This window comes from Ptychodera flava, chromosome 20 (assembly GCF_041260155.1).
Source record: "Ptychodera flava strain L36383 chromosome 20, AS_Pfla_20210202, whole genome shotgun sequence".
Classification (NCBI taxonomy): domain Eukaryota; kingdom Metazoa; phylum Hemichordata; class Enteropneusta; family Ptychoderidae; genus Ptychodera; species Ptychodera flava.
The window spans coordinates 4,279,638-4,307,378 of record NC_091947.1 but is presented as its reverse complement, the minus strand read 5'-3'; the positions used below and the strand labels follow the sequence as shown (position 1 = coordinate 4,307,378).

At 36.9% G+C, this 27,741-nt stretch overlaps 2 protein-coding genes across 3 annotated transcripts in view; one reads left to right on the top strand and one right to left on the bottom strand.

The window, feature by feature from the left end:
* The window catches only part of LOC139119799 (vacuolar protein sorting-associated protein 51 homolog), a 51,497-nt gene extending 41,572 nt beyond the window's left edge, over positions 1-9,925 (bottom strand). Inside the window, exons 1-7 of one of the 2 annotated variants that reach the window (XM_070683701.1) lie at positions 9,385-9,925; positions 5,989-6,195; positions 3,200-3,285; positions 2,389-2,544; positions 1,870-2,076; positions 547-635; positions 19-148 (exon numbers count right to left, since the gene is read on the bottom strand). In XM_070683701.1, the coding sequence (XP_070539802.1) occupies positions 19-148; positions 547-635; positions 1,870-2,076; positions 2,389-2,544; positions 3,200-3,285; positions 5,989-6,195; positions 9,385-9,481 (972 nt within the window). In that variant the 5' untranslated portion in view covers positions 9,482-9,925. Of the gene's footprint in view, positions 1-18; positions 149-546; positions 636-1,869; positions 2,077-2,388; positions 2,545-3,199; positions 3,286-5,988; positions 6,196-8,221; positions 8,321-9,384 lie in introns of those variants that run through there. The other variant, XM_070683702.1, reaches the window with a different exon arrangement.
* LOC139119798 (dynactin subunit 1-like) overlaps positions 9,378-27,741 on the top strand; it is a 41,708-nt gene continuing 23,344 nt past the window's right edge. The window contains 20 exon segments of the mRNA XM_070683700.1: positions 9,378-9,526; positions 11,258-11,370; positions 12,234-12,351; positions 13,144-13,264; positions 14,581-14,610; positions 16,069-16,112; positions 16,542-16,814; positions 17,552-17,623; positions 18,010-18,117; positions 18,454-18,550; positions 18,989-19,067; positions 19,512-19,635; positions 20,134-20,169; positions 21,852-21,956; positions 22,906-23,097; positions 24,373-24,495; positions 25,376-25,475; positions 26,101-26,186; positions 26,959-27,086; positions 27,466-27,580. Coding sequence (XP_070539801.1) covers positions 11,282-11,370; positions 12,234-12,351; positions 13,144-13,264; positions 14,581-14,610; positions 16,069-16,112; positions 16,542-16,814; positions 17,552-17,623; positions 18,010-18,117; positions 18,454-18,550; positions 18,989-19,067; positions 19,512-19,635; positions 20,134-20,169; positions 21,852-21,956; positions 22,906-23,097; positions 24,373-24,495; positions 25,376-25,475; positions 26,101-26,186; positions 26,959-27,086; positions 27,466-27,580 — 2,040 coding nt within the window. The 5' untranslated portion in view covers positions 9,378-9,526; positions 11,258-11,281.

The following is a 27,741-nucleotide window of genomic DNA, read 5'->3' as shown; positions in this document are numbered from 1 at the left end:
TGGAAATGTCTAACTCACCATTGGTATATTTCTTAAAGCTTGTTCAACTGCCTCGCTGTCAGTGCTTGGTAGACTTGGAGTAGTGGTTGTGTTTAACTTCAGCTGAGATTCCATCCCAGATAAGTCTTCATCTAATTTCTGTTGAGAACTGTTTGGGGATGAAGTAACAGATAAAAAGTACTGATCACTGTCAACATTGCCAACATTTATGTTGCAATAGTATCAGGTCTCAAGCCGTGCAGGGAAATGGACAAAAGTAATGAAGGATTTCACAAATGACATAAGATATCTGAGGTATCAAGAATTATACTAATTAATGTACTTGTAACTCATCAAGTTAAATTCCTACACACAGACTCAGCGGCTACAATCAGCCTTATATATGATTTCACTGATGCTGGCTGGGTATACAGGGTACTTGTTAAACATTAACTTTATCTTTTTTAAGAAGTCAATTGATCATGTCATATCAGAATATTCCTAAATCACAATATTCCTCAATCTCATCACAAATTATCATAACCACTGATTTCTATCTCTACTCACTGTGCCAGGAATTCATCACAAAGTTCATCTGCAGGTTCTTTCAGTTGTAGCAACAGATCCACACACTCTGCCAACTGCTTTGGAGTTGACTGACAATGCACAAAACATTGGAAAACAATGAGAACCAGAAAAACAACAAGAAATATTAAACCAGAAAAACAAGAATGACAAAAGTAATTAAGGTCTGAAACTTTAGGTACTGGATGTCAACTTTAGCAACATGCATAGCAGAAAGGCAGCTAGCGCCCTCTTAGTTTGACCATAGACGCTCTTCCTCCCTCTACTGATGGTCTTCCTCCCCTAATCTGTCTATGGTTTCAGCAGGTCTGTTAATATGTAACAGTTCATAAACAATGACAGGAAATGAGTCAAGTCAGTGGAGTTAGCCTGTCTTTAATTGACATGCCACAACTCCTGCACATTTGCAGGATTTCCCTTTTTCTTACCTCATTTGCACATTTTTGACACTGATGTGTTCATTTGAACAAATTCACATCTCAACCCCTACATCTACCTGTACACCAAATACTGAGATGGTAGCTTTGGCAGTATGGGAGCCTTTGTGTGTGACGGACATACATCCGCACATACCCACAAATATACAGACATGCAAATCAATTCAGCTTATATGATAACCTCACATTGGTATACCAAATGTGAGAAAAATGATCATATACTGACAATTAACATGCAATTCTTTTTAGAGTAGTAGAGTAGCTGCTGCCTGTCTATTTTGCTGGTCCATCATTGCATAGTCATAAGATTTCAGTTAAATATTGCCTGGTTGTGTGATATTCCCCATAATGTGCATAGCTCATGTGAGCTGACAAATGAACAAACACAATTTAAATGAAAGAGTAGATAATTAATGCAAATATTTATGGTATAAATGAACTTAGCAATTATTTCAAACAATGTTGTAAACACTATATGCTATTAAATGAACAGTAACTGTTACCAAAGAAAGATATGTAATATCTTTCTGATAAGTTTTCCAATGAGAAGTTATTCAAAATGATTATTCTGGTTTGGTACAGAGGTTTTCCTATCTTCCGAAGTTTACAAAAGAATGATGAAATTGTGTAAACCCACAGTACAACTGACAAATGTTTGATTAAGAAGAAACAATGGATGCCACACAGCCACAACTAGCTTCAGAAATGTGTAAATATTTATATTTGAAGGGAAAGTGAATTACTATTGCCATACATTTACTAGTGCAGATCATGAGTAAAAAGTGATGATGCGTATCCTGCTATCCTGACAATCAACATTTTTTACAGTGTAATAGTTGAGTACAAGTAATTTACTCAGGAGACTTACATCATTGTCCCTGAACTGTTCCCTCAGCTGAGTTCTCAGTTCTGCGATGATTTCATTACAGTCTTCTTGAATTCCATGGAATGATGGCATGTGTTGATATTGATGTAAAACAGCCCTGGCTTTAGTGTAGTATCTGACAGCCTGGCTGTAGGATTTCATTTCAATGCATTTCTTGAGTCTTGCTGGCAGCTCAAACAGAAACTGGAGCTAAAAGGAGATGAAACGGTTGAATATTTGAGAACCTACGAAAAAAGGCACTAAATGATAGTTAGTGAAAAAAGAGGGGAATGTGATGTTTGGAATCTCGTGTTTTTACTCAAATTTTGAAAACTATATGTTGCATGAGAGACATAATTTTAACCCTTTCGCCACCATGGTTAGGCCCAAAATCATTGTTATCAATGGTGAATGTGGACCTGTTCACTGGGAACTGGGGGTAATCAGGTCAAGAAAAAAGGTACATGCAGTATTTGCTTTTCACCATCACTGTAAGATACAGTACTTGATTTTTCTTCCTACCTTCTTCAGTAAAGTGTGAACTCCACTTAATTTATTGATTTGTTGCCGTCTGTCTTGCAGTGTGTTACTGATACTGGCACTGAACTCTGTGATGGCAGCCATGTTGGTTACCAAGCCATCCATTTCATCCTCCATCTTTTTGAAGTCATTTTTCATCTTGAATTTCAGAGAAAACAAACATGTTGTGATGAAGAATGTTTGACTAAGTTACAGTCTTAAATTTGAGAATGTGATATCATTATCATATTTGTTGCACTGTAATATTGATTTTTGTCATCATTGGTCATATTTTACAGAAAATTACTTAAATGATTTCTTAAGAGAATAAAATTTTATATAGACCCTGTACAACATTGTTTTCATATTGGACATTTTTTCTTGTTCAAGTGGATACAAACTGAGTGGTTGAAGAAACCGACGGAACTGTCTTTAAGGTTTGCTTTCAAAGTTTATCCTTTTTCACAACTGTGACAATTCATTACAGAAAGAGGTTCCTTTGTTCACTTAGTGATCAAAAAAGGCACTCGGTCAGTTCCATCAAGCATCTGAATAGACTTTACATCTCATCAGCATATTTAGAATGCACTCAACCAGGTGGCAAAATTAAAAGTTAACATTTTCATTGCACTTGATTTGCATAAAGAAAGGTGGAAAATAGGTAACAGGCAGCAATTTCAGCACTGTGATTGGTCAGAGTATGTTGTACCAACAAATTACAATGAGATATAATTTCTGTTTAAATGAGTACATCCTGATTGATCAGACTGAACATTGATACAAGTGTTTATGGTTATCATGGCAACATTCTCACCTTCCTGATGGTATCGGTAGCACTGATGAATTTGTTGTAGTTTTCATAGACCAGTGTTTGCATGTCACTGTCCAGGGCTTTTATCTCTGCAGCGGACATCAAGAACAAAACATGTTGCCAGGGATGTAGAAAATTTTTGTCACAGCAGGAAAATTATGGTTGACAGCCGGCAATGTCCGTAATGCGACCATGAAGCGGTCGTTGGGGGTGGGTGTGGGAGGGGGTGTCCCCCCTCCCACGGTGCGGACTTTTTTGATTTTGAAGTCTCCAGAATGGCTCTCCTGGACCCATTTTATGAATTTTTGGTCAAATCTTGCACACTTTTACATCATGTACGATGTAACAAGGTAAGGTAGGGACAGTCAGGTGATCTCTCTTCAGGTACTTTTATTTCTAAACATGTAACATTTATTATTTGTATAGTCTCGTTTTTTCGATGTACACTGGCCACCATAAACCGGTAACTTCGTCAAAGCTCAATTTTCTGTTCAATAGCCACGCGTGAGAAACTTTAAATTTACTTGTAGAATTGTCCCCATATTTGTCGTACGTCGGAATCGAAGAACAGCAGCCTTTGCTGCACATATAACAACATAGAAATAATGAAGTCCGATTTTTCGCTCACCGTTGCCATCGAATACATTGCTAAACACAGCTAGGATTTCTTTCTCACCGTCACTCTGAGATAACACGTACTGTACATTGTTGTTTGATTCACGACCCGATGAATTGACATCACTAGTAGCAAAACTTTTGGTTGTTTCAACAGTTTCACTTGAATGCGGTTCGCATTCAGTTGTTTCGATAATACTGGAACACGGTGGCATTGCACGGCCGCTTGCTTGGGAACTCGATTCGGTTGTTTTGGTTGCGATTTCAGGAGTACATGTAGGACTTGAACTGACACTCTGCTAAAGTGCCGGCAGGTTCCTCAGCAGATTTTTCACCGAGAGTTTGTTCGGCCTGTTTATCAGAGAAACCACTGAAGAATTTCTCGATACTTCGCTGTTTATCGCCCAAACATTTACAATCTGCGTGCAATCTCCGCAAAGTTGACATAGGTTTGTCATGCAAATACAACTGCGTGACTGTACCGAGTCACTCCGAAAGCTAGCCGAACACATGCCGACAATGACGTACCAAAAAAACACAGCGAGGTCAACTGCGACCTGCTTGACCTGTGCACTGCATTCCGACAAGCACACGTTCATTACTGCGTACCAATCCCGGGGTACCGATCGCTTATGCATGTAGATTGTTTCAGGGTACTCTTGTTTACGATTCGATTTTGTTTGACTAGGAATTTTTGGGAGTCTGAAAAGACATGAAACTCTATGATTTTGTAAACTTAGTACTCAACTAATACCTGATCCCGTAGCGGACTGAATTTAACGCGAGTGGCCATTTCCGTGTGAACGCACGCACGTATATATGTATACATCCTCGTACTCGATTACGATGACTTTTCGGACACACAAAAATACAAAAAACTGCTGTTTCTCGTTGCAGTTACATTTATTTTTAAAGATTTGTGAGAAGATTTTGGCTTTTTTTTTACACTGCAGCAGAAATGACATCGATTTTACATCTACAAATAATTTTCACAGCCGGCAAAATTTTGCTGACAGCCGGTTGTTTTTGCCGGCTGCCGGCTATTTTCTACATCCCTGGTTGCAATAATTGAATTTTCAAGATTTAGTTTTCATTTCTTGCTAGGTTATGGCCATTGACATAATCAACAGGTTTACAATAATCTGCAAAAGTTGTTTCCATATACAGGTATATCAGAGTATTTATTCTCATTGTCATGTGCTTATTTACACACCTACCAGTATATTAAACAGCTATTGTAAGAAGTCTTTCAATACTCTTTAAAGATGTCATCTACCACAAATCCTACTTGACAATGTGTTTTTCCGACAAAAGAATCTCTCTGTTCCAAAGAAAGTGAGAAATTTGGTTCAAAATGGCTATTTTTGATGGCTTTTGAAAGCCAGATTCTGTTACTGTCGTGCGCCGCCATTTTGAAACAATAGAACTCTCATGAGAACAAATGGCCAACTCACGCAGGAATTAAAAAATGTGTGGCAGAGAGCCACCAACGCGTACGGGAATAACAAGTATTTGTTTTGCATCAGACGTCCTCTTAAAATAAACTGATCTGAATCATGTAATTTACCTGTTTTTATTGATTTTTGTTGATGAACTTGGCATTTCTGAGTTAAATTGCTATTGTCTATTGTTATTCCAGAAATAATTGACGGCCATTCATCCTCTTAGCTCTGTTTGGCAGGGCTGTGTGTTACAGGCGTTATACGGCAGAGGCCGTATAACGCTGGTAACACAAAGCCCTGCCACGCAGAGCTATCATCCTCTATGAGTCCATGGCAAAAATATGCAACGAACATAAAACTTAGCATGCTATTGCATGATTACATCAATGACAATACACCTCAAGCTGCGCTCGCTCTCAGGTCAGACCTGTTACATATTATTTTTGATGTCCAAATATTTAGGATAGCAGCTGGGTACATAATCTCTCCATGACATCTCTCCACAATAAATACATATTGCAATCTCTGTATAATCTGTTGTTTTGTTTCATGGGTACATGCTAAAAGGAGTAGGAATGTGATAACAGTATGATAATCATGAGATTGAGGAGAGAGAATTGTTAAAAAATTACACAATAATCACTAGGAACTCTTCCTTGCATGTTGTGAGCTGGAGGTTGGTATCTGAAATGATTTTGACAGGAAAGTTACATAAAGATAATGCTATATGCTTACGTTTGACCATGTCACTCTCTCTGTCCATCAGATCAGTCAATCTTTTCTCTTTGACCAGTTTATCCAGGTAAACTTCCGGTTTGAAATGAGCTCCATTGATGTCACAAGGGTCAAGACTACCCTGACCTTTCTCATCGTCCATTCCATAGAAAAGTTTCAACATTCCATGTTTGCGACGGGTTCGTTTCTCATCATCATTGTCCATATCTGGAATATTGAAGCACATAGACACATATTGTTTATATGTTTATTTCTTTATGAAAATATGTCAGCAGATGAAGGTTCAATACAACATAGTAATTATAATAACTACATACTGCAACAAGAGATCCCAATGAGTCGACACTGGCCTTCACAATGATGGTTGATCTTACAAAATAAATCAAATGTGAAAACATCGTGGATTTCTTTTTTATTTATTTCACCAAAGTACATGAGGTAGGAGTAAACTGGCAACAAAACATTACAACATTAAAAACAGAATCCAGACTAACTTCGGAATTCCGAAGTCCGAAAAATAGTACCACTCTTACTTGAATCCATATAATGTCATGAGTGTATGTTTGCAGGAGGTTTACACATATGACCCTAGATTTAAATTTGTAATCTTAGAATTTGTGCCACACCGTTCCAAAAGTATGTGATCAGTGTAAAATTCAGCTGAATTTTCTGGGGATCATATTAATCTGTCAAAAATTCAGCTGAATTTTTCAGCAGATTTTCCACGGTTGAAAAATTCAGTTACACGTGTTTTTTGCAACAAACCTTTTGTTCTTATTGTTACATCTGTCAACCAAAAATCAGACCACTAGGTTTATTGACTAGCTCAAAATTATATATGTGCATAATTAATGAGGTAAAGGATATGGCACTATATGGTTTACCATCACACCAAAAATGAAGATAATAGCTCTTGTGGCTACTGTTTAAGAGGCGTAGAAGTAAATTTGAGGTCAAAGGTCATCAAAGTCATGTGACATTTTGTCAAAAATTTGCTCTTATAGCAATCCCTGTGTACCAAAAATTGGACCTCCAGCCCTATTGCCTAGCCCAGAATTACATATGTGCATAATTAATGAGGCACTTGATATGGCACTACGAGGTCTACCACCAAATATGAACTTTGTAGCTGTTGTGGCTACTGATTTATAATGAGCGTAAAGTTGGCGTCATCCTCATCCCCATCCTCAGCCTCAGGTGACCTTTCTAGCTGACGCTGAAAATGACGCTACTCAGCGTCAGCTTCAGCGTTGTATCGAAGATTGCCGAAGTTACGCTACCCGATGATGGATAAATGATAAAATTTGCCCATAAAATTCGCCCATAACTTAAGAAATAACAACTCCATTCTTTTTCAACTTTCTTTTGAATCGTAAAAATGGTTCGCAGGTAATATTTTATCGTTAGAATATCTCTTACAGACAAGTTTTTCGGAAATGTTTGTAACTTTCAGTCCATAGATCCGTTGATGTGTTTGTTGGTATCCTCTCAACTCTTGCGTTAAGATTTTCCAAAAATCGGTGCAAAAAAGGTATACATGGTCCGAAATATGTAAAAATCGCCACCATGAGAGACGATATGAAAGCCATTTTTATTCAGAGGGCATAAAAAACAATTAAATTGTAAAATTGTGACTTGAGGCTTGAAAAGTCAACCTATTAAACATACAACCTTTGAACTTTAAGGGCTAAGAATGTTGCGTTGTAACTACATCGTGAGAAACGGATATTAATTATGAGAAGAGGTGATTATGAAATACAAACCCCGCTGTGTATTGATTAACATTTACAGTGATATGAAACTTGGAGCACAATTTTAAAGTCGTTTTTACACTTATCATTCCATCAAACGCATTCGGGAATAATGGATCTGACGCCGGTGACCCTGACGCTGTAGTTTCATCCTCATCCTCATTTTCGCTTGACCCCTGAGCATGAGGATGAGGATGACGCCAACTTTACGTTCGTGATTTATAGGCATATAAGTATATTTGGGGTCAAAGGTCATCGAGATCACATGACATTTTGTCATAAATATTTGCTCCCATAGATATGCCTGTGTACCAAAAATCAGAGCTCTCGCTCTTTTGGCCAGCTTAGAATTAGATATGTGCATAATAAATGAGGTATAGGATGTGCTGGTCATGTGACATTTTGTTAAAAAACCTTTATACAGATACTTGTCCCTGTGTACCGAAAACCAGAATAAGACGAGCGTAAAGTTGGCGTCATACTCATCCTCATCCTCAGCCTCAGGGGTCATGTGAAAATTAGGATGACGCTACAGCGTCAGCTTCACTGGCGTCAGATCCGATTATTCACGAATGCATCTGATGGAATGATAAGTGTAAAAACGACTTTAAAAATGTGCTCCAAGTTTCATATCACTGTAAATGTTAATCAAAACACAGTGGGGTTTGTATTTCATAATATTTAGTAACCTCTCCTCTTAATATCCGTTTCTCACGATGTAGGTATAACGCAACATTCAATATATGAAGGGTCAGGTGCACCAGTACTCAGTATGCCTAATAAGCCCTGCAAGTTTGAAAAGGCTGCGCGCAACGGTTTCGGAGATCTACCTTTGCAAAGAATTTACAGAAGAAGAAGAGGAAAAAGAAGAAGTGATCCTGAGTAAATACATAGGGGCCAAGCCCCATAGGGCTTTGGCCCCTAAAAAGGCTGCATATTTTGGGATGTGAAATACCGTATCTTTTGTGGAAAGTTATGGTACAATTATTTTTGGTATTATAGTAACATTAATACCTGGTAAAAAAATTTGAAATTAAAAAGAAATTCCGAAATTTGGTCAGTTTTTCCGAAATTAGTTCGGATTGCGTTTTAAGGAATTTGCATATATTTCAAAAGGTTACTTTGTTGACCCAACCAAAAAGGTCAGTGATTGTTTACGGTGGATAGTGTACAGGTGTACATTTAGCTATGCAAAGACTATTATACAACAACATTATCGATAATTATATTGAAACGTTGTTGTTGTTGTTGTTGTTGTTGTTGTTGTTGTTGTGGGCGGGGCGGAAGTAAATTCATGAAGTATCATACATGTAATTAGGCTGAGTCGATTATTGGATAGCTGGTCAACTAGTTATTTTTTCGTGACTTTTCAGGTGCCAGTCACTCATTAACAGCCGGCCTACAGCAAATACATTGGTCCATAATCGGGAGACCACAGTACTCAGACTGTAGACGAGAGCCCGCTTTTGGTTGCGCTGATCGAGGTCTCGGGTCTGACAGCGATTATTATTCAGTATGTCATATCGATCACATCGCTTGCATTCCTAACGTCTAGATAACAAGTTTTATCTCCTTCACTAGAAAATCGAAATAATCAAGAAATTATCAAGATTAAACCAAATAAAATGTACAAGAAGAAAATTACCTGTCCTGGACGCCGCCATTTTTACTGACATAACGGAAGTGAGGTAATCCCACAATGCATCACTGTAAATGGCTGTATTTGCCGGATGAGACATCATGAAGGATGCCTTGTGAATTTCGCGGAGAAAATTGATAATTTTGAGGTAAGAGGGGTGTATAATGTGTTCTTGAATAGCTAGACACTACTTTTTGCCAATGTAAATGACAGACACCCTTACAATCTCGCCAGATCTGCAAAGAAGCTCAGTAACACCGCAGATAAATGTATTCTCCTCAGCCCCTGCCTGCACTGCAGTCTGCACTACTCCGTGCCTAATAGCAATGCCATCAAAGCAACGTCGGCTTCCGAAAGCCCGCTGGTATTTTGCAATCCCATTTGCCCAGGTCGATAATTTCCAGCCAATACTTTCCTAATACTCACAGCTTTCCAATGACACTTCAGTGGTTTTTCTGAAGGAAATGTATTAAATCGAGATGATAATTTTTGATGTGTGTATTTGCAAGTATCACTCACTCAACTAGAGTCGCTGTCACGATTCTGTGCAGAAAAAGTACACTTGACCAGACCTCTCCTGGTCTTTACAACGCCCGCCTTTGTATACATTGTCACAACAATGTAAATGAAATAATAATCCAAGGTAATTTTACGTGTGCCAATTTATCTTGTGCAGCCGTCGTTTGGAACATATGTTGTAATGTATGTGTATTTCTATTGAAGTACAAACATAAGTATTTGTTGTGACAGACGTGTGGGCGTTGGCCTTCTGGGTTTAGTGAAATTTAGAAAAGGACTTGTCAATAAAAATGTGGTGATAACGTTTGGTAAATCAAAATTGATGTTGTTAAAAGTAACAGGATAAATCGTCTTTTTATTCGTGAATGAAATATTTATTGTAGTGAGATTAATGGATCATGACTGATATTTTCAATTGATAAAATAAATGAGAGGATGAGATGGTTGCACATGTGTCTGATGGGTCTTTAGGGACATCAATAAAAACACAATGTAACTGTAGATCTTTCCAGTGGAAATCCAAATCCAGAATTGCTGATTTCAGTGCTATGATGTTAACATTTACACAGTATATTCAATGAAATGAATAAATTGGCTAATGTAAATATTGAGATAAAAGTGGTTGATTGCGCATTTATTGCAGTGTGTTGTGGTTCAGAAATATAGCTAATACTGACATTCATAGAAAATTAAATTTCCTTCCTACTTGCATTTTGAATGTTTATTGTGTCACTGTCAATGTGTATCATTCAAGTTGTTAAAGCATCATAATGGATGTTTACTCCATTTTTCAAAATTGTAGGTTTAGTAAATTTTCAAAACATCGACCTGATGACCGCTGTCTTTTCAGTGAGGTTACAGGGAGAGGTCATCCCATCTGCAGCTGTGCAACTTTCTTGTTGATAAACATTGCGTCATCTCAGAAATTGAATGTCGTTCAAATTTGAAGCGAATACTGAAGCAGTTGATACGTGTTCATAGTTCACAAGTTTTGTGGCTTTCCAATCGCTGCAAGACTTCACCTTATAAAATGTGGTTGTGCCCATTTGTTTAAATGACACTGCTTCAGCCGTGGTCACCAGTTTCTGTACAGCCGCAATTGAAAAATTATGGATATGCACAAGAGATGTTGGGATATGTTGTGCATGGCAACAGATTGTTGTATGGTCCTAATGCAGTCGCAGATGGAAAAACTCTTCCCTGAAAATGTTTACATTGTACGAGGTAAAAGAATGGATACGTATTAAGGGCTGACAGTCACCCAATTATCAACCAAGACTTTTTTCTGTGTACACAGTGACATGTGAGATGACAAATTAGTATACCCTTATCAAACCTGTTTGATTTTTCCTTCCTCCAGGTAGAAGTGTAATTGTCCAGCAAGATGTCTGTGAAGGTTGGCAGTCGTGTAGAAGTCACTGGTAAAGGGTTGCTTGGCAAAGTTGCCTATGTAGGAACCACACAGTTTGCAAGGTATAATAATAATGATGGTTATAAATAATGATGGTTATAATAAAAATTGTAGATATTGATAGAGCATTGTGGAGTGACCGTGAGATAATGGCCAAAACAGTATATGGGACACTAATGAAAAAAATCTGGACAAAATACTCTCAAAATCCATCCCATGATTATTAAGTATGCTCACAATTCAGTATTTTCAATCCTATGCATACAAATAAGCTGCAAAAAAGCTCACTGGATAGGTTTTATCCAAAATATTCTACAATAAGGGGAAAAACTTTGACGTCTGCGTAATTCATTACGCACTGAAAACATTGCCTTCATAATAAGGACACATTCAGAATGCAACGCCTGATTGTTCAAGAGTAGAATGCTTGTGCCTGCATGCAAGCAAAATTATATTTTATATTATATTGCATTGAATGCAATATTGTACCGTAGATTTGAGCTGACTACAACTTTCCTTGCAACATGGTATTGCGTGCAGTGTCATGTCAATTATCAGTCGGGTCATATGTTGAGGGATTGTCACTGTGGTAACTTGTTACAGTTTAATCAGTTTTGTACCATGCTATTAATTTTTCAATGTTTATATTTTTCATAATGAAATACTGAACATAGGAATAGAGTACCTTTCAATATCGTAATCTCCACATCAGACAAAAGCCTTTTATGTTATTATGTCAAACATATAGCAACACAAGGTAATAAATGCAGGAAACTTGCCAAACTTCTGTTGTCACCATAGAGTATATATATAATGAAAACACACATGTAATTTGTTGGCAGATTTTTGAAGAATTTATAAATTATAATTTTTGACTTTTTGGAGGGACATCTAAATGACAATTGTATGGTTTTCTGGTTGACAGTGGCAAGTGGATTGGTATAGTTCTAGATGATGCCAAGGGGAAAAACAATGGCACAGTGCAAGGGAAACGATATTTTAATTGTCCTGATAACCATGGAATCTTTGTCAGACAGTCACAGGTAAGTCATACCAACAACAGGAAATGTGTGATACTTGAATTTTTACAGTGATCAACCTTCTCAGACCTAAACCCCTATACCAGTATACAGGGGCTGCTCTGGTAAGTTAGCAGAAGATCAGGCCTGAAAGTGTTAAAACCAAACTCTGCCGTGTAATGAAAATACATGTTACCTTCAAGTTGTCAAAAAACCTAAAGATCATCATTTTAGCTATCATGATATCCGGTACTAGAGAGAAAAGATGCCCTATTCCATCAGCTCAGTCCTAATCAACCAGCTTGTTGTTCACTGATGTGATATTTATGAAGCTGATCACAGACAGCTATCCATCAGCAGTCAGGTTGCTGTATGGACGTAAACCCAGCTAATACAATTGCTGTATTGTCTGTTCCGTATGTTAATGTCAGTATAGATAGCCAATCGTATCTCATAGATATCATTCACTTAGTTTCTTAACAAAATCAAGCATCATGCAATTATTTACTTACACTATAGATCACCAGAAAAACAAAATGCTTAGTGTGTAATATGTCAATAATGTTATCGGTATGAATATTTTTCAAATACATCAGAGAAAGTAATGATACAGATTATTCTGAGAGTGAATAATTACCCTGGATCCATTTGTATGGAATGTTCGATCATGAAAATGCACAGCAATTAAAGTACCAAAGCTGCATTTTTGATGATTTCAGTCATTAAAATGTTTCCAATTTATGGTACAGTATCGTTGAAATAAAGCATTATGGAGCACTATGGTATAAAAATGACTTTTGATCTTGTTAATGACAGATCAATATTTTGGAAGTAGGAAGTCAGTCTCCATCCCCTTCACCCTCTCCATCACCGTCGCCGACACCAACACCGACTCCAGAACCAGCTAGAGCAAGACCTACTACTCTCAGAGTCAATGGTAAGAAACTTGCAATTCCGTAATTCTTTTCATTCGTTATACTAGAGGATTGATGGACGAAGATATTACGGTATATTGCAAATTTTTGGTTTTCTGTAAGAGGCATTCATTCTCTCATACTCATAGACTCATAGACATGATTGTGTTCCCTTTTTTTTAAAGTGAAGATTTCTATTGAATCTATAAGACCAGCAAAATATTGTTGTTCATGTGCTATTGTTAGAGCATAGGGAAATATTGAATCTACATGTACAAATATGGTTATGAAAACAATTGTGAAAATTACATTAACCTTACAGGTATTTTGACTCTGTTGTGCTGTACAATGTCTAATCAGATTCTTCATAACAGGATTTTGAAATCAACCACTGAAGCCGAAGCTGTTGGTGCTCGCGCAGATCTGACAAAACCGTCCCTGTGTTGCCTGCTTGCCAGTCTAACATGCATTTGATATGCCGTGTGGTTTTTTTCACTCACACAACCAGATTTTTCTACCTGCCCAAATCCCCCATCGGTGAAATGGTTTGCATATGCGTTGCCAGATAGTGGGGTTCTATAGCTCAGTGAAAAGGCGCCTTTCTCTTCTTATGGAGATATTCATTCAATGCATGAAGACAGGTGTGGTGGTTGTTAGTGGCAGTGAAACCTAATTATAGATTGTCAGGGAAATTTTGAACAAAGAGTGAATGTAGACTGGTTGTCTATAACACAGAAGACAGAACAAAATGATAAAGTACAAGTGATAGAGCACAGTATAGCATAATGACAGTTTAACTGAATCTAAACAAAGTTATGTCTGATGCGCTGTAAGACAACTAACTGGACATTTAAATCTCATGGCATTTATAGTTAGTTATCTGGTCAAGTCAGATACCTGTACTTTGATTACAAGGGCAGACATTGAATAAATTGTGAAATTCAAGCAAAATTTTGCAGTATTGAAAATTGAAAAGACCAGTGATGAACACACAATCTGGAAGGGCTTTATCAAACACAGCTCATGTTTGGCCTTTATAAAAATATGAAGGTGCCCATTGTACAAACAGTAAAATGACAACAAATCAAAAAATACAAGCCGGGAAAACGCAGTCTAAACTTGAAGTAACTCCTTCAGATTTATGGTGTTTTACAGTTTATTTGATCATAAATACCGGTACATACAACAACATGGCTGTAATACTGATACAGTATGTCACAGAATATTAATGATTTCGGTGAGGTTTCACTGCCATTGTTTAATTTCATCAGATGGGTAAAGAATCTGCCGCGTTCTCATCTCTCTTTTTCTTGATACTTGTTATCCTTGCTGTCTGCAGACAAAAGTGGACTACGGACTAGATATGGCAGTATGTACCACGGAGTTTCCTCCAATCATTCATATCACTGCTTTATAGACATTCACATGTAAAATTACAAAACTTTTGCAAAAAGTCATGTTACTGAAAGAAACCAGCGGAAACGAGATTAAGTAATATGATCAGACTCAACTAAATATGTCGTCTCAGAACATTTCAAGTATATCTGGTTGTTTGCAAATGATAGTAAAGTTTTGAAGAAGATCATGTTGAAAATGAAAATAAGTTACGGTGCTTCTCAGAAAGTGACTATCTGATATGGAAAGAGATACCAAAGGAGACAATAAATTTCTGAGTGTTGAATTCTGAATAATGATTGCTCCTAGTAAAAATCTAATTGTTTCAAATTACAATGGTAAGAAACAAACTTTAATCAAATATACAAATGCACTTCTTTTATTGATATAAATTCTCACTCTCATTCCTGGTGAATGTATTTGACAAAACTTTCAAGAATTGAAAAATTAAAGCATTCAGTGTCAAGCAACCTTCTCAAGCAACTACAGATAGGTACAACTCGGAAACTCTTGTGATAAGAAGAATTTAGATGTGAATGTACATTAGCAGTGATGTTGAAATGGTTGTAAGTCGTAAAACACAGAATCCAATATGGCACTTCATTGCATGAAATTATTTCAGGCTAAAACTGTGGGTCATATGTGTACAAAGGTCAATGTTAAGGTCATGACTGTCAAAGCAATACCATTTGCTACTGCATGAATTCATCCCTTTACCTTTATCCTGTGTATACACTTACCCCACCAAACCCTCAATGTACTGTTACCATGAGGAAATATATCAACACTTGTAAGACTGTTCCATTCTTAGTCGAGGGGTTGTCACTACAAGGTTCACATTGTTGAAACTGACATTTCTTCATTGTATGAAGCAATAGAGAATAGTCAGCAAACAAACAGATTCCTATTTTCCACCATATTATTTAGGAAAGGGGCATGATTGCCAAACAAGATATTGAAATACATTTTGTGTAGAACCATCAGCTTACAGGGAGGTGATCTCATCATTAATGTTGTTGTGATTAACACAGCCCACCACCAGTGTGTCACAGATTATTCCAACAACACATTTAAATGGAAGTGTGATAGCGATATTGATTCAAGACAAGTAAATTGAATACAAATTATTGCCAATGTCACTAGGATACAGACATGTCTTGTACAAAGTGTTGATATAGATTCATTTTGTTCATGGCCAGCAACTCAGCAATGCCTGTGAATATAACTGACCAGGATCTGTGGAATGGTCAACATTAACTGAAACTCAATGTGTTTGTATGTCATGTGCTAACCATAACATCATATTATAAATAAAAACACTACATAATCAAGCATTGTGTTCCCGTGTCTAACCTATATGTATATAAAACTGTCATAAACACAAATTTTCTGATAGTGCTTTCATCTAGGTTACTTTTTTCTCAATTCATAGACAAGGCTCAGCCCCCAGCCACCAGGGAAATCCCAGTTCCAAAGGTAAGTTAGTAGACAGTACAGTAATTCACTTACTTTGATCTGTTTCCTTGACTTGTTCAAAAGCAAATTGTCTGTTGGCATGGTGCTAAAATTTACCATAGAAACTGCCCACTCCACATGTAAACACAGGCACATTTGTCTTCTCAAAGTGTTTTTGCGAAGGTTTTTATTAAAAGACAGACAGATGATGTGGAAACCTTGGTAACACTGCTGTTGTCCTCTGGTAGGATAGCATTGGTATTCCCAGGGGAACCCCGGTAACATGGCCTGGAAATCCCAGTAAAATTTGCTGAGGTACCAGCGTTTACAAAAATACTGCCTCACATCTCAAAAGGTGGATCAGATTAGACCATTATACTTACATGTAGTTAAAATTTCCCTCTATATCAAATGATAGACTAAATGTTACCATATTCTTTTTTTGAAAAGCATGCTCCGGCTGCCGTTCCACCTCCAGCACAAGCTCCTGCCCAGATCTCGGCTGCACCATCTGGTGAACCTGCCCGTGATGGGAGTAAAAGTTCCAATGACAACAAAGTTTTGGAGCTACAATTAGAAACGGTGAAACAGCAGCAAGAGATTGAAGGGCTGAAACTGGATGTCAGAGATCTGACTGAAAAACTGGAAACTTTGAAAGTGAAGAGAGCTGAAGATAAAATGAAAATCAAGGAAGCTGAGAAACTGAAAATTCAGCTTCAACAGGTAAGGAAAATCATGAAGAGATACTTTTGGCATGTACTTTCCCAGTAGACATGTCTTGCAGATGTACAACAAAGTTTCTCAGGTACTTTACATATATTTCATCAAGCAACTGTCATTGCATTGGTGTTCATCCATGAGAGTGATTGTCTCTCATCAAATATCAGCCACAAGCAAATAAAGAATGCATATCAAATGGCAACCCATTAGGATACTGTAAACTACAGAAAACAATGCCATTTGTATATGCTCTCAACCCTTTTAACACAATGGTTTGGCCCAATTGAACTTTTCAACAGGCAGGTTGGACCCATTTACTTGGAAATTGAGGTGAAAGGGTTAAACTCTATGTCAGTATGGCAGTAAACTGCTCAAAATTATGCTTCTAGTTATTATCTTATCAGTCATAATTCACAGAAAGCAAGTGGCATTTTTGTTACCTCAGTAAACAATAAGTATCATTCTGTTTTCTACGAGATTATCAAATCAGTTAGCAATTTCATGTTTGCCTCTTTCAACGTGAGATTTGTGTTATGTACCATAACAAGCAGCAAAGAAATGACATATTATTTGACTCTCAGATGAACATGACAATTGAAAATTGAAAAGATGTGTCTTTCAGATCTTTAACTCCAGAGATACTGTATTTCACATACAAGTGATGTAATCTTCATGATGATGTGTCTCAATAATTTACACACCTTGACTGACATGTTTTGTCTCCATTCTGTCAATGACAGTTGCATGAATACAAATCCAAGATGGCTGAAGCACAGTCAGACTTGATGAGACAATTGCAAGAAGCCAAGAGGGTAAGTGAATAGAGTCTTAAATGAATGGCTAGGTCTCATGGTTGTCAATTCATATTAGAGCTGGCTACACCGTAGTACTTTGTGCTGAAGTGTATTTCATTAAAGAGAATACAGACGCATTGTGTTTAGCTTAGGTGGTTTATGAAAGACCAGAGTATTGATATTGCTTTATTGGAATCTTCAATTTTTCAGGCGATCTTTTAGCTATCTTACAATGAAAACAAGTTTCTTAGAAACAATTTACATCTCTGGCTATGCCAGTGGTTAATGCAAATAGGGACAGTACTGATTGATAAAATCAGTATTTGAAGCGTGGAATATTATGTTTGAACAAAGAATAAAATTGATTCATATTTTGATAAAAGACAATTTATTGATCTTCACAGGAAGCTAAGGAAGCAGTGGAAGCCAAAGACAGAATTGAAGAAGAGACGGCAGATGTCCATGAAACCATTGAGATGGCAACATTGGACAAAGAAATGGCTGAAGAAAGGGTAAGATAACAGTAACTTCAAAACAGTCTTGTCACAATGATTATACTGGAATGGATGTCTCTTGCTTTCAGGATAAAAATTTTTATAATCAGTCTAAGAAGTAAATATTTTCGATCATCAATATCGTGTTGTCAAAAAACATAAAAAAAACACTTTCTTTAACTGCTTGAAGCATGCAGTAATCAGCAGACTCAAACAGTCCTTATGATTTTTAAATTAACCAAATTTTCTGTGTATATCATTTCTGTATTGTTTCTGCTGTTCTCTGAAAATAACGTAATCTCTGAAAATCATTGAACTCTGAATACTCAGTAATTGTGATTTTGATTTGAACAGGCTGACAGTTTACAGAAAGAAATTGACGAGCTGAAGGAACGACTTGAAGAAACTTCAACAGAGCTGGAGATTTTAAAAAGTGAAATTGAAGAAGGAGGTTTGTGTTTTCTCCAGAATTCAGAAAACCAATGTTTGATTTCATACCATCAACTGTAAATTTGTGTCTCCTCCATGGGGTATGATTGTGTGGTAGAGGGGTCTATTTAAAGTGATTCGGGGATGAAACTGTGAAACTGTGGTTGTGTGAATATAATAGACATGTTATCAGTAACATTATCAAAGTGTCAGTACACAGTCCTGGAGTGTTAACATAGTCCATGCTATACTATGATCAACAGTTGTCACATACCGAACATAAACACATAGCTTTTGTTATTTTACAAATCAAACTTCAAAAAACCATTTAAGAAAGGAAAACAGACTATTACTGATTTGTTATTATGTGATAGTGACAACTTCCAGGTTATGAAAATTTCTGCATTGTCTATGAAGTTTTTATATCCAATGAGTAAATTATTTGTCTCGTAACATACAGGTACTGAAGGAGTAGCTGCCAATTTTCAGATGAAACAGATGGAACAACAAAACCAAAGACTGAAAGAAGCACTTGTCAAGTATGTCTGGACATTTTGACTGTTTCTTCCAAACTGTATGAATATCTTGACTGTCAGAAGAGCAATTTAAATGTTTTGGTCAATATTCTAAACTTCTACCAGATAACAGTGAAGAGAGAAATAGAGAGTTTAAGAAGAATCACATCGGCTAAGTAAAAGAAATTTGGACTGGCTTTCTGTTGGATTTAAATCATGGTAGATTTTACAATAAAGTATTTTATTCAGTAGAATTTTGTACATGATATAATCAATACTTTCTGAATACCAGATGTTACCGTAGTGTTACCATAGTCCCTTTGTATTTAAGCTTACATATTGATAAATATATGCATATGCATGAAGTAATGTACTATGATGAAATGCTGCACAAGGAAAACCAACTTCTCAACTAATCAGTCTGTGACTATTTATGACTGGTGTTCCTAACACTGTATTACTGCACAGGATGCGTGATCTGTCTGCCCATGAAAAACAAGAATATCAGAAGTTGTTGAAAGAGAAAGAGAAGTTGGCAACTGACTTGAAAGATGCTAAGAACTCCAAAGACAGATTAACCAAAGACCTTAAGGTAATTTGCAAATATACTTTGTGTGGAAATTTGTATCATTTTATCGTGTTAATCTGATGTGTTGTTATGTGACACATTGTTTCTTTCAACATATGTGTTTCCATTACAGAATATCCAGGGTGTGTTTTCATTCCATTGTATCTCATTGAATCATACAGTGAAATATGACATACCGGTATACGCCAAATATGACGTGTCATATATGATGTAAGCCATATTTTCATGACATATGGAAATTAAAATCAATTTGATACGTCACTGATGCAGCTGTAAGAACCTGCAAATGAAAAAATGTTCCATGGATTCAATGAATTTGTCGATAATACATTCTCAATGAGTTTTGATCACACAAATATGGAAATATGGCATTGTAAAGTGTTCGCATCAACAGTAGGCTTGTCTTGCCATTGTTACAAAGGTGTTATTCTATCACATACTTTATACTCTGATATTTATATTCATAGTCTCTGATTATGGATGGTTTTTACATTTCATTAGGAAGCTGAGAATCAACTGATTGAACTTCAAGAACAGGTAAGGGTTATACTGAACTTTGTTCATGGACGAAGAGTACATTAGGATTAGTTAATTGTTTCCGAAATTCATACCAAGTGTCTGTCACTCTGTAAAAGAGTAGTTCTAATGTAACCTGTATGTTAGAGACAAGCCTTTTAAAGGTCTGGTGAAACCCTTACGGTGAAAATTGACAGAAATACCCGTGATGGTCTATAGAGCAGTTATGTTCATTTCTGTTATCATTTAACGCATGCAATTATTAAATATGGCAAAGCAAAATGCAATGTGGGCGTGTCCCCGAACTTTGTCCAATCAACTTTTTTCACCTTTCTGATGTTTGCCTGATGCCGCATCTTATAACGGGGAGTAAGTATTTCACACCTTCGTAAGCTCCCCACGGGGAGTAACCTCCAGGGTTTCCGCTTACGTAATTAGTATCATACTGAGAGTTCAGGTCAACGCTCACCACACTTGCAAACTGCGATAAAAACTTGAATGTTGCAAAAACTCTATTAAAACGATTTGCCAGGCATGCGAATGAAAATTTTGGCATGAAATTTCGGTTTCGCCAGCCAAAGCTGAAAGTTTTGCTGTTTTATCAAAGCGAGCAACACTTCCGGGTTGAAACCAAGGCAGGCAATACCCATTAGAGGGTTTATTTACCTCAGTCACTTGTGGTTCCGTATATGATGGCCACTGCTGTGTGAGATGGATTATGTACACCACACATTGGCAGTTGTGTAATGCGTCACTACCACAGTCACTTGTGATTCGATACACAACTGCCAATGTGTGGTGTACATAATCCATCTCACACAGCAGTGGCAGTTGTGTATCGAATCACAAGTGACTGTGGTAGTGACGCATTACACGTGTTCGCATTGTATATCCTCGGAGGCATCATTGGCACGATTTTCCCAGAATAGAAATCCACAATTGATTTAAATCAAGACAAGTTTCCACATTTAACAAAGCAAACAGCGCTTGCATCATACTTTTTGGGTCAAGCAATATTCTCCAACGGACGTAGCACTAGCGGGAGAGTCTACTGGTGAGAAACGGAAGGCTAGCATGCGTAGCGATGGTGGTTGCACTGATCACACACACATGGCTTACTTTGTTGTGTTAGCAGATGCGGGGCAGAGATAAGGCGGTGTGGGACTGCTATTCGATGTAAATGAAGAGCATTGTAACGTCAGAGCGCACCAACCAAGATCCTGCTGAGGGGTGGCCTAAGTGCAGCAAAACGACCCTAGCAGAAACCGCACACAGAAATATCAAAAAAATTAACACTTGGGCGTATTTTTATGTTGCAATTCTGTTGCGAGTGTAACAGTATTGCCCCCGGGAAGCTATTAAGTCTGCAGAATGGGGTTGATTTCACCAGCCCTTTAAACACCTAGAGAATTGACTAGAGAAATTCTCTTCAAATTGTTACATTTGTCTTGAGAAATCTGTCAAGAGTAGAAAGATGTCTCAAGTAATAGGTTACACTGTTCATATCCTTGTCTGTTTATGGCATAGTCGTAGCGCTTTCATATTACCTTGTATTGAAGGTGGTAATCTTTCATTTTATCTGATACTGATTTTATTTTGAACGGTTGAGGAATGAAACGTTATGGAATAGCCTTTTTATTTGTAATTGTGATTGTTTAACACTAACAATAATAAAGGAATCGGACTTTCTTTATGATCCATAGGTTGATGCAGCTCTTGGAGCGGAGGAGATGGTAGAGACATTGACTGACAGAAATCTTGAACTTGAGGATAAAGTTCAAGAACTACAACAAATGGTGGATGATTTGGTAAGTGGAAAACTGGCTTCTGTTGTCTACAAGGGTTATATTATGTGTGTTTCTCAATTTCTTTCTCAGTCTAAATCAGTGATACAGTGTCTTTGTGAAATGCTTATATTGTGATGAAAGTTTTATGACAGAGCTTGAAAATTGAATTTGCCAAAATAATTGGATTATAAAATGTACGTATTCCGGTGAAATGACAGCTAAATGTGTATAAAACTGTTATTAGTCTGTAGTATTCAGTGAGAAGTGCCAGTACACGACTTGATTGGGGCAGGGTATGTCTTGTCATTGAAAACTGAAAGCTTCTGTGAATGATAATTTGGTATGGCATGAGATGTTACTGATCTTTATTATATGCATCGATGTGAGTGCAAATCAGTGCATTGATTTGAATAGGAACATCTGGAGAGTTAGTGGGCCGGTAAATGATGTACTGACCCTTTGATGTACTGACCACTTTCCATGGTTACCCAGTCCAGTGAAGCACTTCGACGTTTTCGACGTCAAAATAGATGATTAACGTTATAGATGTAAAATATCCATACGCGCATTGCTATTTTGACTTTCGTTAAAATCCATTTGATGCTGGTCGAAAATAGCAAAATTGTTTGAAAATGCCCTGCATATAACTAAATGTCATATAGCATTAACTGTGAAGAGGCATGTAATAAAAATATTATTGCCTGAATACATGGGTTTATGTGCCTTCGTAGCAGGAGACAATTTGCTCTCCTAGTGTCGCGCAAATTGTCACCTGCTCTTGGGCACATAAACCCATGCATTCAGGCAATAATGTATAGTACCAATGTTCAATCAGCAATGTTTTATATCAGTGATCTGTACCAGTGTGCAAATGCTCTGGATCAATGATGTATGCCAATGTGCCATTAGAAATGTTGACTATTAAGGCATTGCTGGAGGTAACTAGCAATAACTTCAAATTGATTGACAGGAACAACTTGCAGACATGAATGAAGAACTTCAGGAAAACGCTAGAGATGGTGAGATTGAACTTCGAGAGGAAATTGACATGGCCAATGCCAGAGTTGCAGAAGCTAATAGGAAATATGAAGCATCTCAAGAAACTGTTGCAGATCTTCAAGTCACTATCAATAAATTTAGAGAGCTGACAACTCAGCTGCAGGTATCAAGTTTACTTTCATCTCTGTGTCAGTCATTGAAAGGTTATTGTTGGTTTTACAGAGTGTACCAGTATGCTATCAGTCTTGTGAAGTCACTCTAAAATCATACAAACTACTGTTTATTAAAGTTGCTACCAAGTTCATGTGTGTTGTTCTGATCAGTAAATTTCCACTCATCAAATATCTCCAAACTTTTATGTAATTTTTTTCCTTGAATCATGTTTGAATATTAATTAAAGGATTTTTACTAATTTAGCAAAATTTATCTTTTCAACTGTGCCTTCATTCGCCCATTTGATTGCATCAGTGTTTAGTATGTGAGTTCCTTGAGTTAATGTACAGCGTGCATAACAAAACCAAACTAATAGTCCAAACCCAGAATTCGAATCGACCGCGGTACAAACAAAGCCATGTGCGCAAACACGCATAGACGTACGTGTATTTCCATACGCGTTCGTACACATGTGGGTTTGTTTGTACCGGCATCACGTGATTATTTGGGCGTACTGAGTCTGTAGAACGCATCGCGTCCTTTTTATTCCGGAGTAGAACCATTGATATTCTTTGCCCAAATTGATTTTTACTTTGATAGATGATAGATACATCTGAGATACAGACATGTCAAGGGCATTGCCCAGTGGAAGCTCAAATTAAATGTTGTGCAAATGACGTGGGCAAATTTCTTTTCTTTTGTGTACCCACTTTTATAAAGTGCATAAGCAATATGATAGATACACCTGAGATACAGACATGTCAAGGGCATTGCCCAGTGGAAGCTCAAGTTAAATATTGTGCCAACGACACAGTACAATTTCTTTTGTTTTGTCTACCCACTTATATAAATTGCATTTCTAATTCTGGTTAAGACTAGTGATTTGGTTTCTATTCACTGTAAGCCACTGTTAGACCATAATTTGTTACCAAATTTAGCGTTGACCTTTGACCTATTTTCACATATTTAATATTATGGTTCATATTTGTTTGAATCCAGTGACTTTTTTATGGGTACATAGTTATGTATACTGGTCTTAGGTTATGACAGGGATGTCCAAATGACTGGTGCCACTTGGCTCTTGTTACTTTTTTACTACAGCTTGTGTGAGCTCTCATCCAATCAGAACAATGTGTTGGCGTACTTAGCACCGATATAATATAATACAAAGTACACTATAGTGAAAAGGTTGAGCCCTGAATTACATCAGTCACATTTGTAGAAAAGCTGTAAAGTATCAACATAAAATGTTAAGCTATTAAATTTTTTCGTTGCACCTGTACAGGATAAAAATCGTGAACTTCGAAGTAAACAAATGGAATCAGAGTCTGCCCAGGATCTGTTGTCTCCAGAGCAACCACAGTTTGATTTCAAGGTCAAGTTTGCTGAGACCCAAGCACATGCCAAGGTCAGACTTCATAATTTATTCTTGTACATTTAATACTATGACAAGTCATGGGATGTCATTATTGTTTCTCATTGCATTCTACCCAGCCTTGGGATAGTGTGATGTTCCTTGTTTGCTATATAGTGTTACTCATTGTATTCTGCCTAGCCTTTGGATACTGTAATGTTCCTTGTTTGTTATACAGTGTCAATTCTTACAAAGAATATGAAATGGTTTAATCACTTTTGTGTTTCACATGCCTATTAGTGATCAGAACTCTAAGAACTTACTCTAAATACTGTAAATTCTGTAAATTATACAATTCAAGATTATAGTTATCTAAGTACAGGGTTCTTGGTTGAATCTTTGATTTTCTGTACTGACAACTCAGGAGCTTTAATCCATGAAAGAGTCACGCCAAGGTGTAGAGTTATTAGATTAATAGTCTTGGTTATCAGGTACTGAAGTGATTTCCCAAAAACAGATATTTACTGCAATTTTAATACTATCGCTTGAAGTGTGTCGATGTCCATATCAATGGAATTGAATAGAATTGCCCTGCAGGTGCATATTTCCAGATGTTTAATATTAGTGATTCAAATTTTTTTCATGATTTTCAACAAAGTTTATTCTATTCTTAGTATTCTTCCATTTGTTATCAAAATCTCTGCAGTATCTGTTTTCCAGTAGTTGCTAAAACATCAGTACTTTTCAAATAAAGTTTGAAGTAAAAGATCTTGGCCGAAGCTGCCTTTATTCCACTATGCTCTGTAATGTTTATGTTTTGGTGGTCTCCCATGCTGCATTGACAATTTCAATAGTTGTACTGATTCTTTGTTGAACACTGAAAACTAGGAATTTTTATCCATGCATAATCTGTCAAGTCACCGCATTGTTACAGGCAATTGAAATGGAGCTGAGGAAGTTAGAAGTACAGCAAGCAAACCAACACATCAAGTATTTATGTTCATTTATGCCGGATGTATTCCTACGGAGAGGAGGTGAGAGACTTTGTACAGAAGTCATGGAAGCTATGTCAACAGAATTTGTTATGTGTGTGCAGTATCATTGTTGTAGGTTTAAAAAAGTTACAAATTTACCATGAGAATTTTAGGTTATCAATACCATCGTTCCTGTGCGACAAAATTTACAAATATGTGTTAAGAAATTCTAATTATTGGTATGTAAATAACTGATCCTAAAGCTGAAAGGATTGATTCAAAAGTATATATATATGAAGTGTCGTAGTCTTCTATGCTGTTGAGATAAAATGTCCTGAAAGTAGACCCTTGCAATGTTACTGTCTACAAACTTTCAGGGTTTGTCTGTAGTGTTCTATTGTATAGGAGTACATGTTTCGGTAATTACAGCCTTTCTGATCAGTTTTGCTCATTCTTAGTTGAAATTGTATTACATTTTCTCCATAGGCACATGCAGGCTACAGCAGTCTAGTTTAATACACATTTATTTTGTAACGGTTATTCTGATTGGCCAGATGTGCCATTACAGATACCCACGAACCAATCAAAAGCCATTGTATAGGATCTGTGTGAAAGTTTACCAAGTTTGGCCAATGTCTTCACTGATGCAAAGACTACAAGTAATGCATTAATAATTTCTCTTCAGGTGACTATGATTGCATGCAGGTCTTGCTGCTCATTCCAAGATTAATTGCTAAAGGTGAATTGCTGATTACACAGCTCAAAGACAAGGTAAGGAAAGAATCCTGGATTTCATTGATTCTGTTATTAACTATATTGTTCTCCATAATTTTCATACCAGAAATCAGCCTTCATGTCATGGGTGTTGCTTTATGTCATGTGGCTGTTGTTTGGCAATCATTTATTTCTGGTTCATCGGGTGTTCTTTACCACAGAGAATAGATCATAACTTGTTAAACATTTAGCAAGCATTCTGTGATTGCAGCTATAAGTGGTTGGAGGAGAAATGGGTTTAATGTACCTAGTGTTGGGGCACGTCTTTGAGCAAAATATGTGGAATTGAGAGAGTAGTTAGCTGGATACAAAGAGCCAGTCACTGCAACATTAGATGTTTTTCCATATTTTTGGTTTTTAATGTCGACCACATTTTCTTGTTTGACTGTACAAAGCATGTTGAGATATGCAATATTCAGCTCATCAACTCTGCCTGTACAAGTGTCGACAACATCGTTATTGTTGAAAAGTGAATGCTAGTATGGATTAGAATTCAAATCAAACAAATAGGGTGTATTTCACACATATACCGGTAGATGCTGTCTTGACAAGCTAAATAGTACGGTAGGTGTTGCAACATGCTTTTGGAGTATAACAAGAACTTGCGATTGTCATTCAAGACAAAAATTGTGAAAAAAATCATCAAAAGTTACGTTCGCTGTCCCTTTAATAAGACGAAAAAGAGATTAGAGCTTTTCACAATACGTTGAAATAGCCCTTATTGGAAAGTAACCAATAGAAAATGACCTTTCCTTGATAACCTGTACAGAGTGAAGTGCCCGAGAAGATGGACCGTGAGATGGTGGTGAAAACAAACAAAGCTGACCAGATGACATTCTACAACTATCTCATTTATCTGTTGATACAACTACAAGCTATCCTGCACAGATATGAAAGGTGAGTTTGTGTGGAGATGGCAGACTAATAGACTGAAACTCAAACAAGAAATGAAAGATACAAGTAGACAGACAAATGTACCGGTACAGGATGTATGAACACATGGACAGATAGCAGAACACACTGACAGAAGATTGACAGACAGACAGAAAACAAAGTTACACTGTATAAACATCTCAATTTAAATCCTTGAAAGTGTATTGTGAATGCTGTATCCTGTCAGTGTGGTTACATGACAGGAAATGGAATGACACAGATTGAAGAGATTATGAAAGAATATTGTCTTCTGCTCAGAAAAATATGAGATACTGTATATCCCAATGTTACTTTGAATGTGTGCATAACTAAAACTATGGAGTTTTTTCTTTGTTCACAACAGAGCCTTGTCTACGTGCAGTGTAGAATTGTACTGCAAGGTTGGAACTCTCTACCCTGAAATGGCACAACATGAAAGAGCTTTGAATTATCTGATTGATCTGCTGAGTAAGGAACAGGTGGGTATTGCTATTGTTTGTCAGTTCTTTGTGGAGATGTTTGTTTTATCAATGGATACATTCCTAATGTACAATCACATGGACAAGGACTTTTGATGCCCTCATGTAAACTTTTTACAACAACATATGGATGAAAGTAAGTTAGTAATGTTGATTGTCAA